Raw genomic sequence first — 12,998 nt, 5'->3', positions numbered from 1 at the left:
TACAGCTATGCATGTGCCCTTTGATCTGACCCACACACGCATCGCCATTTCCCACTCAACCTAGCCGATTTAATTTTTAATTTTAGTTTTTAATCTTTTTGATGTTACTCATTATACTGTACTATTTTTGCTGAATAAACAGATCGGATCCTAGCCGTAATTATTAATAAGATCAACATATGTATTCATTGTAATTTATGACATTGCAGTAAACTTGTTGGTGCTTCGGCACTATGTACTCCTTGACATAATTTGTCATTCCTTGACAATTCATTGACATTCACTTACAATTGTCAATGTAACTTCTTCGTTCTTTCTGAATTTCATGTTGTTTTAGTTAATTTTAATGCCATATCATTTTAGTGTCATATCATTAACAAGCACCTATTTTATAACTAATAACAGTGGATATTAGTGATAATAGTTCAAACACTAAGGAACTAATTGATTTGATTAACGGAGCGGAGGTTAATAATTTATTCAATAATGAGGAAATGTAAACAGGTACAGAAATTTACAAACTTATAACTAGGTAAATATAAAAATTAAGGGTATTATATGCTATTAGTATATAGGTAGGTACCCGGCTAAATGTACCTAGCACGCTGCTGACGTTTCTAGGAACCAATTAATAATTTACAAGTTAATTACATAGCTTAAACAAGCATGCATTTATTTCTAAGACAATTAGGCCTTAACAAAAGCTATCTAGCTATGTACTATCAGTACATAGCTAGAACTATAAGTAAGTACCTATCTACAAAACAGGTAGCACTCATAATGGGTCCATATTGGGTCCACTCATTTCGCATAATTGTTATTGTGCTGGAAATATTAAAATTTCTGAAAAATTATAACACAAACATAACCTAACCTACCCTATTCTATACAACCTGTGCAAAATATTTTAGAAAATACTTTCTGTTTGCTGGAGAAAAAATATGCGAAAAGAGTTTTATGCGTAACATTACATTATGACAATCAATTATTATGCGGAGAGATAGGATCCCCTCATAATTCATAGATTAACGTAACCATCAAGTAAATGCACTTAGCACTCATAAACATGAAAGGCATTAAGTACCAATCTTTGTGTATGACTTTAATAGGTCTATAAAAATTGCTCTCACGTAATCTTCATCCTTTATGATTTTTTTACTGCTGAAGCTGACTAACTATATGACTAGTTTCCAGGCTTGCCTAATGTCATTGTCAATCGTGTTTAGAATCCCAAATGAGGTGGACCTGTGGCTATGGGGAGTATGGGGGTGTAGGCTGCCTCTTTTTCTTTCCATAAACAAATTTAAAAGACTTTAGGTAATATTTGTGTATGTAGTAGTTCAATATGTTGTTGTGTTGAATATCTGTTAGATATTAAGATAAACATGAGAAGGGCTGTTTATTCCTCACCTCACCCGATGTTTTCATTCGCCGACTAGTAGTTAAATATCAAATGAAATTCCGTACATAAGTTCCGAAAAACTCATTGGTAATTTCAAGACAGGTTTTGAACCCGCGGTCTTCGAATTGAAAGTCAGACGTCATATCCATTCGGCCACCACCGCCACACCCTATGTATACTTATAAAAAACAAATAAAAAATTACTCATAACATACACACAAGATAACGATATAGAAGTAGATCGCCGTTATAGAGGAACCTGATTCTATTTTCACATCATTATTTTTTACAATATTGCCATTATTTTGGTTTTTATTTTTCCAAGATAATTGGAGTCAAGTCAATGGTCTTACGTGCCTAATTAGGTGTGTTCCATACCTGCTTCACTAGTTTTTATGGTTCCGTACCCAAAGGGTAAAACGGGACCCTATTATTAGGGTTCCGTACCCAAATGGTAAAACGGGACCCTATTACTAAGACTTCGCTGTCCGTCCGTCCGTCTGTCACCAGGCTGTATCTCACGAACCGTGATAGCTAGACAGTTGAAATTTTCGCTATAACAACAAATACTAAAAACAGAATAAAATATAGATTTAATTGGGGCTCCCATACAACAAACGTGATTTTTGACCAAAGTTAAGCAACGTCGGGAGTGGTCAGTACTTGGATGGGTGACCGTTTTTTTTTTTGGTTTTTTTTTTGCATTATGGTACGGAACCCTTCGTGCGCGAGTCCGACTCGCACTTGCCCGGTTTTTACTAAGACTTCGCTGTCCGTCCGTCCGTCCGTCCGTCCGTCCGTCCGTCTGTCACCAGGCTGTATCTCACTAACCGTGATAGCTAGACAGTTGAAATTTTCACAGATGACGTATTTCTGTTGCCGCTATAACAACAAATACTAAAAACAGAATAAAATAAAGATTTAAATGGGGCTCCCATACAACAAACGTGATTTTTGACCAAAGTTAAGCAACGTCGGGAGTGGTCAGTACTTGGATGGGTGACCGTTTTTTTTTTTGCTTTTTTTTGTTTTTGTTTTTTTTGCATTATGGTACGGAACCCTTCGTGCGCGAGTCCGACTCGCACTTGACCGGTTTTTTACAGATACAAATACTGGTAACTTATTCTATGTACATGATATATGTTAAAAAAAACTATCAAAACCGCTCGTTTGTTGCAATTATTTTAATGACATAATTGAATGCGGCCCACTCTGTCTGCAGGAAATTCCGTACACTAGCATTATTTATAACTTTTCCAACCGTCGTTGCTTATGGACTATGGTAGAAAACGACAAGAGATAATTAGAAGTAGAATAGAGTGATCTTAAACCAGAAAATCACCATTGGTAGCTTAAAATTCATATCCATAAGAGTTTGACTGTTGTTGCAAATATACTGTAGATAGAGTAGCGGCAGAGTGCGACCGTGATGAGGGACAGAACATACCTAATGCCAAGACATTGAAGAGAAAGCGAAATCCTTAAGGTGTCCACTGATTAACAGTCCGCCGGACGGTATCGGCCTGTTAGTTGTTCGGAACTGTCAAAATTTTGTTCTAACTTACAGGCCGATACCGTCCGGCGGACTGTTAATTAGTGGGCCCCTTTACTGTAATCAACACTTAGTTAATTTAGGAGGTTACTGGCTCTTGTCGGCGATATCGCTCGCGAACCGTTGTTAAGGTTTTTAGGGATCCGTACCCAAAGGGTAAAACGGGACCCTATTACTAAGACTCTGCTGTCCGTCCGTCCATCTGTCACCAGGCTGTATCTCACTAACCGTGATAGCTAGACAGTTGAAATTTTCACAGATGACGTATTTCTGTTGCCGCTATAACAACAAATACAAAAAACAGAATAAAATAAAGATTTAAGTGGGGCTCCCATACAACAAACGTGATTTTTGACCGAAGTTAAGCAACGTCAGTACCTACTTGGAAGGGTGACCGTTTTTTTTTGCCTTTTTTACATTATGGTACGGAACCCTTCGTGCGCGAGTCCGACTCGCACTTGCCCGGTTTTTTTAACTTTTTAAACACATTTTCTTCTAATAAGGTATATGTAGAAGAACACTTGGAAGACTTTGTATAGAAAGTATGAGACTATACTAAATATCCAGCCGAACTGACATTAGAAACAATTTACAAGTAAGATACGTCGACTTGTATCCTTTATTCTATTCACGTCCGCCTAAATAGGAAACAATAAGCTTTAAAACATAGATTACTTTACGTAGACTACGCGTTTACGAAATCAGTCACAGACAAAAGCTTTTTTTGCAAAATACCACGACATTAGTTCTGTTGTATCTCACACTATTTTATATTATAGTAGTGGACCCTATAATGGACGTGGAACCAGTAATGGGACAAAAAACCACAATTCCTCTAAAATAAGTATCTAAAAGTAGTTTATAAACACTGGATATATTTTTATCATAAATAAGAGTCCTAGAGCTGTTTATGTTTCAATTTTTATTAAATTCGGTTATCTTTTAAGAAATTGGCGTCAACCCAAGATGTCGTGTCACTGAAAAAAAATACCACTACGAATTCTTAACAACTTCGCTAAGAGAGGTGAGTTAATTTATTAAATTTTAATTAATTAATACTTGATGTAAACTAGAATGTGTTTTTTTAATTGCATTTATCATAAGATAAGGTATACAACACACTATGTTGTGACTCCCTGAGATGTAAAAAAATAGTGGTATTTGGCCCAATCCCATTATAGGAGCTGTAAAACTGCATACCTCCTATGATGGGACAATTGACATAATGATGCTTGCCATGCCATAATATCATGTTTTTAAACAATACAGAAGTAAAATGTAGTTACGAAATATGTCAACCAGGAGGTATTCTCGGACTTCGGATAAATTAATATCGTTTTTCCAAACTTTTATTTAACTTGCCCTGTTAGTAGTGTAGGTCAAATATTGGCAGCTGAATTTGATCCACTTTTCGATTTCCGATTCAGTTGAAATTTTGTGTAAGTACGTAATTAAGTATGCAAATCGGATGATAATGCAATATTATGATAACATGGACCTGATCTGATGATGGAGACAGGAGGTGGCCATGGGAACTTTATCGCAATAAACCCTAACTAATTTTGTTTGGGTCCATTAGAATTGTCTCGATGGATCTAATACAATAATAATTGGCTGTGGAAAGAAAAATACATTCAGAAATAAAAGCTTATACCAAAAAATGATTTTTTTGCCATAACTTATTCCCCATTTCAATATTTTATACTGATAGAGCAATGTCCATTATAGGGGGCCCATTACTGGATCCACGTCCATTACCGGGGGCCCATTACTGGAGCTTTGGTGTCCATGACTGGAGAAAAAGAACATAGTTTTAATTTGTTAAGTATGTGGAAACTCCTTGCAGTATCTTTGATACAACACGCCTAAAACATGAAAGACGGATAGGACTTTCATCTTTTAACACGCTAAGCGGTAGACCATTTACATTTATAAGGGAATTATTATAAATACTCCAAATTTCCTCTTAAATGTCCCATGACTGGTGCTGTTACTATATAGTCCTTGGGGTCAGATGGAATAGTTTTTTTCATGAAATGAGCAGTTTTGCTTTGAAATCACAATACAAAGCTTTTGTGTTGAAAATTGTTCATTAGGGGGTAGGAGAACATCCCTATTCCATCGATAATACCTTTACTTTAGTTATAGTTTGTGTCATCCACGAAGACACGTTCCATTCTTCTTCCCAATCGCTTAATATACCTAGTACAAGTAGAACAACTAGTACAAGTGTGTAGTCTTTTAGCAGTGTGGTAGTTCTGTCTATATGTCGTAGTCAGATCGTATAATCCGCCGTATTACATTACGGCTAGCCGTTTTCAAAAACAGGGGCGTTTTGAAATGCGGCGGTTCGACGATTAGCCGGATTGTCATTGCGATACGTTCTTCAATAAGACGGCCCACGTTTAGCCGCATCGTACATTGTAGAGTGACCAGTTCTTTCGGTCGCCTACGTAACCGGAGTTTGACAATGTTTGCAATTTAATTTATTTCTACCATGGTCCCACCGCACTACATGTGTTTCTTTTCCAAAACATTTCCTTCACAACTTAAATAGACGGAGCCCCGCAAGCGGGGCTCCTATTTCTGGGCGGTTTGCCCTTCGGGCACCTGAAGTTACCTAACGAACCTAACCTAATTACCTACCTACGCTTTTTTCCCCAAAGTGTAATGTATTCACGGACGTCTCACTTAATCAATAGGTAGGTAGGTTAGGTTCGTTAGGTAGCTTCAGATGCCCGAAGGGCAAACCGCTCAGAAATAGGAGCCCCGCGAAGCGGGGCTCCGTCTAGTTAAGTTGCGAAGGAAATTTTTTTATGAAAAGAAACAGTCCGACAAACTCCAGATTTGATGGACACCCCAGCGTTTGTCAGGCAGCGCCACGAGTGTTAAAAATGGGAACTAAAAACTGTCAAAGCGGCGGCTAATGATTCGCTGTATTACATTACGGCTAGCCGTGTTGAAGAACGTATGGCGCCGAATACATTCCGGCGGATTCTCATTCAGCCGCATTCAATACGTTAAACCGCCGCATTTCAAAGCGCCCCTGTTTTTGAAAACGGCTAGCCGTAATGTAATACGGCGGATTATACGATCCGACTGCGACATATACACAATAATTATCACACAAAGCTAATGTTATAATAATATTTTTCCACAAACAAAGACTGCGGGAAGATTGAATGTTAAGGATCAGATCGATGTGGTTTCTAAAATAAAAGACGCCATTTTCACATAAAATTCGTACGCTAGCGAAAATGACCACAAGCCGTGTCACAAAATTATTATGGAAAAAGAAGTAGGAAGTAGTTGATCCCAAAATTGTTTTATGAAATACCGTATGAAATAAGGGAATGTAAATCAGTTAGGATGTTTAAACTTAAAATGAAAATATTTTTATTAAACAAAATTAATTGAAAGTTACCAGCATAAGCAATAAGATGTACTTAAGTTAACAATTAATTAGGCAATTAGCTAAGTCTACCCATCTATGTTCAAGGGAGTTCCCTCTGCCAACAAACTGCCCTGCAGTTTGGCAGAATAAAAACATTTGTAAAATAGGGTTTATTTCATCTGAATAAATGTTTTTTTTTTACATGCTCCTATGCTCCGTCTAAAGGTCGTGGTCTACGCTCCGAAACCACCCCTGACAATTCATGGTAACGCTCTCGGCGCCATTAGGACCCGTGATACCATCTACCATTATTCTATTTCCCTCGAATCATACTTGAGTACTATTACCATTAAATATTCTGTATTTGGTGGTAAGAGTTAGGTGCTATACACACTGCGTTGCAATACAATAACGTTATAGCAACTTTGTATATCACAATAGCGGTGTTTTTCTTACGTTGGTCGTACTACTCGTATGTTACACGAGGTCGTTCATTAAGGGCCAGTTGCACCAACCACATTTGACAGACTGATCAACGTCAGCCGGCGCGCCCCGGCGCCTTACTATGAAACTTTCCATACATAAAAATTTAGCGAACTCTTTAACGATACGAACAGTTTGGTGCAACCGACCCTAACTGTGTTAGGCGTTTTTAAGGATTTTGAATCCTGGCGAGATTACGTGAGATTTGCCTCGACCCCCTCCTTCCTCCCCTAATCCTTCTCCTCCTTCTCGATCATGCGAGATTTATACAGGTTAAATTTAGTTGTATTTTTATCTTTTATTATATCGCAAATATTGGTCCGATATTCCGGGATTTCGGTATTCATCATGCCCTAGTGCCAGCGAAATGCAATGATGACAGGTAATATTCCTATTTGTCCCCTCCCCACCATACGGCGGGGACAAATGGCAATAATTATATGAAAACACCTATTCCCATCTGTGCCCGGCGGGTACAAATAGGGACACACTTGATGGAATATAATATAATATAGGTACCTAATGACTCTTTGACGCGCGCGGGGGACCAATCAGAGCGTGAGCAAATGGCAAAAAAATAGCCTCAATGCTCGTGACTTTGTAAGGATTACCACTACGATACGACACATGACACATTCAATAATTATGTATCTCGGTAACACCAGGCGTGGCTCACTCCGCGATTTCGTCGCTTTGCTACAGGTAGCTAAAAGTACATCCGTTCAACCCCAATTTTGGGGTTTGCCATAAGCCGCGCGTGGCGCTGTCGGCACCTAGCGGCCATATCTGTGCTGACCCCCTCCTTCCTCCCCTAATCCTTCTCCTCCTTCTCGATCATGCGAGATTTATACAGGTTAAATTTAGTTGTATTTTTATCTTTTATTATATCGCAAATATTGGTCCGATATTCCGGGATTTCGGTATTCATCATGCCCTAGTGCCAGCGAAATGCAATGATGACAGGTAATATTCCTATTTGTCCCCTCCCCACCATACGGCGGGGACAAATGGCAATAATTATATGAAAACACCTATTCCCATCTGTGCCCGGCGGGTACAAATAGGGACACACTTGATGGAATATAATATAATATAGGTACCTAATGACTCTTTGACGCGCGCGGGGGACCAATCAGAGCGTGAGCAAATGGCAAAAAAATAGCCTCAATGCTCGTGACTTTGTAAGGATTACCACTACGATACGACACATGACACATTCAATAATTATGTATCTCGGTAACACCAGGCGTGGCTCACTCCGCGATTTCGTCGCTTTGCTACAGGTAGCTAAAAGTACATCCGTTCAACCCCAATTTTGGGGTTTGCCATAAGCCGCGCGTGGCGCTGTCGGCACCTAGCGGCCATATCTGTGCTGATCGTAACAGACGCGTTTTGTTAGAGAGTGAGTCTTCTGCTCCTAGTACTATTATTAATTTTGTGGTAACACCAAAGGTGGTTCTCCTAATGTGTACGTGCCCTTAAGAGGTGGCACCGAACAATGCAGCCGCGCCCACTCTATCCGTCATCTGCTAACAGCGGTTGAATTACATTAATTTGTATCGACTTTATGGTGGGACTCGACAAGTCATTCGAGTGGTACAAGACAGGAACATGCAGCTAGCAGGTCTAACTAGTGTTTGTTAAGACAAGAAACTCGAGTTCTTTTCATCTTGTTAGAGACCCAAGCCTTTTGTAGAGACTTGAGTCATTTTGAGTCCCCTAATTACTTTAATCAAAAAATCTTTATAACATCGCCATTGTTAGTAGTAATAGTAGCTCGGTACTAGTGCTAGCGTGTCTTATAGTAAGTCAAGTGTAAATCTTGGGCAGTTTTGTAAAAGTCTGACAATCCTCCTGTGTTCTTGTGCGGTGTTTACGCAAACATCAAAGGCGTCGGTCCACAGTTAATTTTTACACTGTGCCTCTATTCTAGGCACTCATCAGCTTTTCACACATTTTCCCAACTACCATCTTAATTTGCCGGCATGTAGATAACTATGTAATGACATTACCACAATTTGTCGCACAACATGTACATAAAGCGTCTCGCCTCTAGAAAGATTCAGCAGATGTCACCGCGCTCGAAATAAAGAGCTTAAAACAAACAGACTAATACGTGTTTTACGTCTTTTTTGTTCAAAGAAGAGGCTTAATTAGAAAAGTAACGTATCGCTAATGACATCGCCGTGGGCATTCCTGACTCTCACGCGATTATAGCAATTATGTCGCCACTTTATATATCTGTTTTAGAAATCATCCTCAGTTGGCTAAGGAGCCTTTCACACTAGCGGTGTAAGTAATTGGTGATTATTTGCACTTACAACGTTAAGTTTCCTGCTATGAGAAACAGTTACCACTTTTTTGTTGGAATTCGGAGATGCACACTTTTGACTGTAAGTATGACGTTGTTTTTCATATCATATAGGTACTTATCAAATCCTTGATAAAACAGCAAATTTAGTACCTTGCTAAGAAAGACGAATAAGGACAAATGATTATCAAGAGTTCTAGACCAAGGGCTTGTTAAATTTAAAATATGTTTATTAATAACGCCAAAGTACACCGAACATGTTTTACTTTAGCGATCGAAAGTGGATCGAAATTATAAAAATAGTTTTTGTTTTATAATTTAATAAATAATCCTAAACCGATTTTAGCAAAAAAATTACATACTTACGTCAATTATATCGCTTTTTATGTTCGAATTCAGCACTAATGATTACTTTGAAAGTGGAAATGGACCCTAAGATTAGATGCCTATAAATATTAATTTACCGCTGAGCAGATCCTTCACATTCACAACAGTATCAATAAGAGCAACATATATCATGAAACGATCTCAGCGATCATGAGTTATGGTTTCCGTATCAACATTCCTCATTAGTGCACGAAATCAACTCTTCTTCCTCGCGTTATCCCGGCATTTTGCCACGGCTACTACTACTTACTAAGTTTGGCGCGATGACCCAAAATGGGTCTTGGCCACAGAATAAATAATAGTACTAGGTACAGAAGACTCACTCTCTAACAAAACGCGTCTGTCACGATCAGCACAGATATGGCCGCTAGGTGGCGACAGCGCCACGCGCGGCTTATGGAAAACCCCAAAATTGGGGTCGAACGGTTGTACTTTTAGAGTGAGCGGCGGAGTGAGCCACGCCTGTCTTGGTATCCGAGAGAAGAGCAAGCCATTTTATTCGGTCCTGCGTAGGGCTTGCATTCCGGAATTCCGGAATTTCGAAATTCCGGAATCTCGGACAAATTTTCCGATATTACAATTCCGGAATTGATACCACTCAATATCGAAAATTCCGGAATTGAATTTAAGTACTTTTTGTAAGTACGTTTTAATACCTTTATTATTAAAAATTGTTAAGAAACTACACTGTACAGGTATTTTTTGTCGTTATTAAGTGCTTCTTAGTCATTCAGTGAGCTATAGTATAGGTATATTTTACTTTTCCGTTTGCTAAAGCAGTGGGACAAAATGGGCTGATAATAAAAACATAAAAAAACAATTCAGCAGAGCGATTTACTTGCTTAGAATAGAATAGTCAGAATCAGAATAGTCTGAATCTTACATAAGCGTATTTGTAGAATTGAAATTTAATAATATTTGAACTTTTTATCTTGAATTGAATTCAGAGAAAAAGAGGTTTTCTCTATTAACGATTTCGAATCCTGTAGAAGCACATAATATATGATATTCTGAAATTTCTGAATCATAATTAGGAACTAGGAAGGAAAAAGCCGAACTTAGACCTTCAAATTCTTAAACAACACCATGACCTACTAGGTTAGGAAGAATAGGAAGCTATTATATTTAACTATTTTATAAAATTATGCATCGAATGGTTTGCTAGCAACTATAGTTTCCCCAAATAAATACCCCGTATTATTGAAGTGAATAAAAGTAACCATTTTAATAAGGTGGTAAAAAAACGTACCTACTTTAAATTAAATTTTTGTTAAACAATACTAATTTTAATAAACGTAAAGTATGAGAATTTCACATTTTTTGTTGATTTTTACTAAAAAATCGAATAAAAATATGATAAACCCTAATTCCGGAACCAGTTCCGGAATTCCGGAATTGGAATCCAATATCGAAAATCAGTTCCGGAATTGGAAACCATCCGATATTGCAAGCCCTAGTCCTGCGCAGATTCACGCCAGTTTTCACTGACTCCGCCGCCGCTTGACGACTAAATCCCAAGAATTGACGTAGGCACTAGTTTTTACGGAAGCGACTGCCATCTGCTGATCTGACCTTCCAACCCAAAGGGGAAACTAGACCTTATTAGGATTAGTCCGGTTTCATCACGATGTTTTTCTTAACCGAAAAGCGACTGGTAAATATCAAATCGCAGCCCCAATATTACAGGGTTCTATGTTACATTTTCAAGATAGTTGAAATTCGACTTAATGTCACTCACTATGACAATGTTCAAATTTCAGTTCGATAAAAGTGAAACATAGAACCCTGTAATATTGGGGCAGCGAAATGATAATGATTTATTTCTCAAATAGGTAACTTCCGAAAAACTCATTGATACGAGCCGGGTTTTGAACCCACGACCTCCAGATTGAAAGTCGCAAGCTCTTACCGCTAGGCCACCAGCGCTTCTCAGTGCACGAAATCATCTATTTCTATTACATACTAACTGAATTACCTATAGATTAAATTATAGGTAATTGCTACAGATGTAGTGCAAGTGCATAATTATTTTCCATCGTATTTTCACGGAAACGAACGTCTATGCTATTTCAGTCAGTCTCGGTCACAGACAAAACAATCAAAACATCCACCAGACTGAGCATAGTCGCGCTACCCCCTCTCCCACGCATACGGTAAATTTACTCGCATGTTCGAGTCGAAAGTGTCTGTGTGTGACGTCCGTGTCTTTGAACGGACCAATCACGGCACGGGACTTCGCTCACCTCGTCCCGCGTACCCCCGCATTTTTGTCATCATCGGTTTCATGAAATATGTAATTGGCGTAATTGCTCTAAACTCGGTCTAGTGGATTCCTAGTCTATGGACTCGGTACAAAAGCTACTGAGGTTGACTGAAGTAGCATGACAAATACTAACGTTTCACAAACATTATTATCAAAGCCATTTGACAAACCTCTGAGAAATCCCTCTGCGACATTGTTGCCGTCTACATTCTTCACTTCACAATCTGAAACAACAAAAGCAAGATTATAATTTCATATTATTTCGACGCCTTGGACGCTATCTACCCCAAATGTTGTGAAAATGCCGATGACAGGGTTGAGTGGAGAAAAATAGGGTAGGCCTTTGCCCAGCAGTGGGACACCAATGTAGACTAATTAAAAAATAAGTATAAGAGTCTCGACCAACATCTTGAGACTCTCGCTAGGTGGTTGGATTGGATCAAGGGTCATGGCTCCTCTAAACGATGGGCCAGCGCCGGCCACTCCAAGGGACGCATTTATGCGTTAGAGGGAGCAAGTGATATTGCTATCTCATTCTACCGCATGGCTGCGTCCCTTGGAGTGGCCGGCGCTGGCCCATCGTGTAGAGGAGCCATCAGATGCAGATCGAAGGCGGTTGGTATGCGGCCCTGACCACCGGCAGCTTGGGCCATGCCCCGCTGCAGGCGGCACCCTAGGTTAGGTTTTTTATAATATATTTACCTATATGTATTTTTTATTAATATGAAATATTGATGTTTGTTAAGTGTTTTTATATTTTATATTCATATTATAAATAGCCTAATCTAAGATATTAAATGAATAATGCAGAATTTTAAGTAATAAAAAGCAACGAAAACTAGTACCAGACATAGATATAGGTATGTTACGTAAAAAAATCATTTCATGCCAAGTTTCATGTCGTTTTAAAAAGAGGGCGTTACTTCGATTGTTGTTAGCGGCGGGTTCGTGTGAATCTAAAGTATCGTAAAATGGGGTGATAGGGTGAAATTTGAATTTCAAACCTCGATAAAATTTTATTTTTACATGTGAAAACTGAATGGTGTATATAATAAGTGGTTCGGACGTTTGTATTTTAGTTTGTATTTTATTTTGGGTAGTTCCATTTCATAACTTTGACGATAAAGAGGAAAACCCACCTCACCCCGTAGTGCCTCGCATTTGTGGTGAGAGGGTTTTTCATACAAAGGTGATTTTGGAAGATTG

General features: G+C 38.6%; 1 protein-coding gene across 1 annotated transcript in view; it reads right to left on the bottom strand.

Annotated features, from left to right (window-relative positions):
- LOC134674715 (tetratricopeptide repeat protein 28) overlaps positions 1-12,998 on the bottom strand; it is a 129,179-nt gene that overhangs the window by 96,326 nt on the left and 19,855 nt on the right. Inside the window, exon 2 of the mRNA XM_063532838.1 lies at positions 11,963-12,016. Within this exon, the coding sequence (XP_063388908.1) occupies positions 11,963-11,986 (24 nt within the window). The 5' untranslated portion in view covers positions 11,987-12,016. The remainder of the gene's footprint in view (positions 1-11,962; positions 12,017-12,998) is intronic.

Source organism: Cydia fagiglandana, chromosome 20 (genome assembly GCF_963556715.1).
Source record: "Cydia fagiglandana chromosome 20, ilCydFagi1.1, whole genome shotgun sequence".
Taxonomy (NCBI): Eukaryota; Metazoa; Arthropoda; class Insecta; order Lepidoptera; family Tortricidae; genus Cydia; species Cydia fagiglandana.
This window is presented reverse-complemented; position numbering and strand designations above follow the sequence as displayed.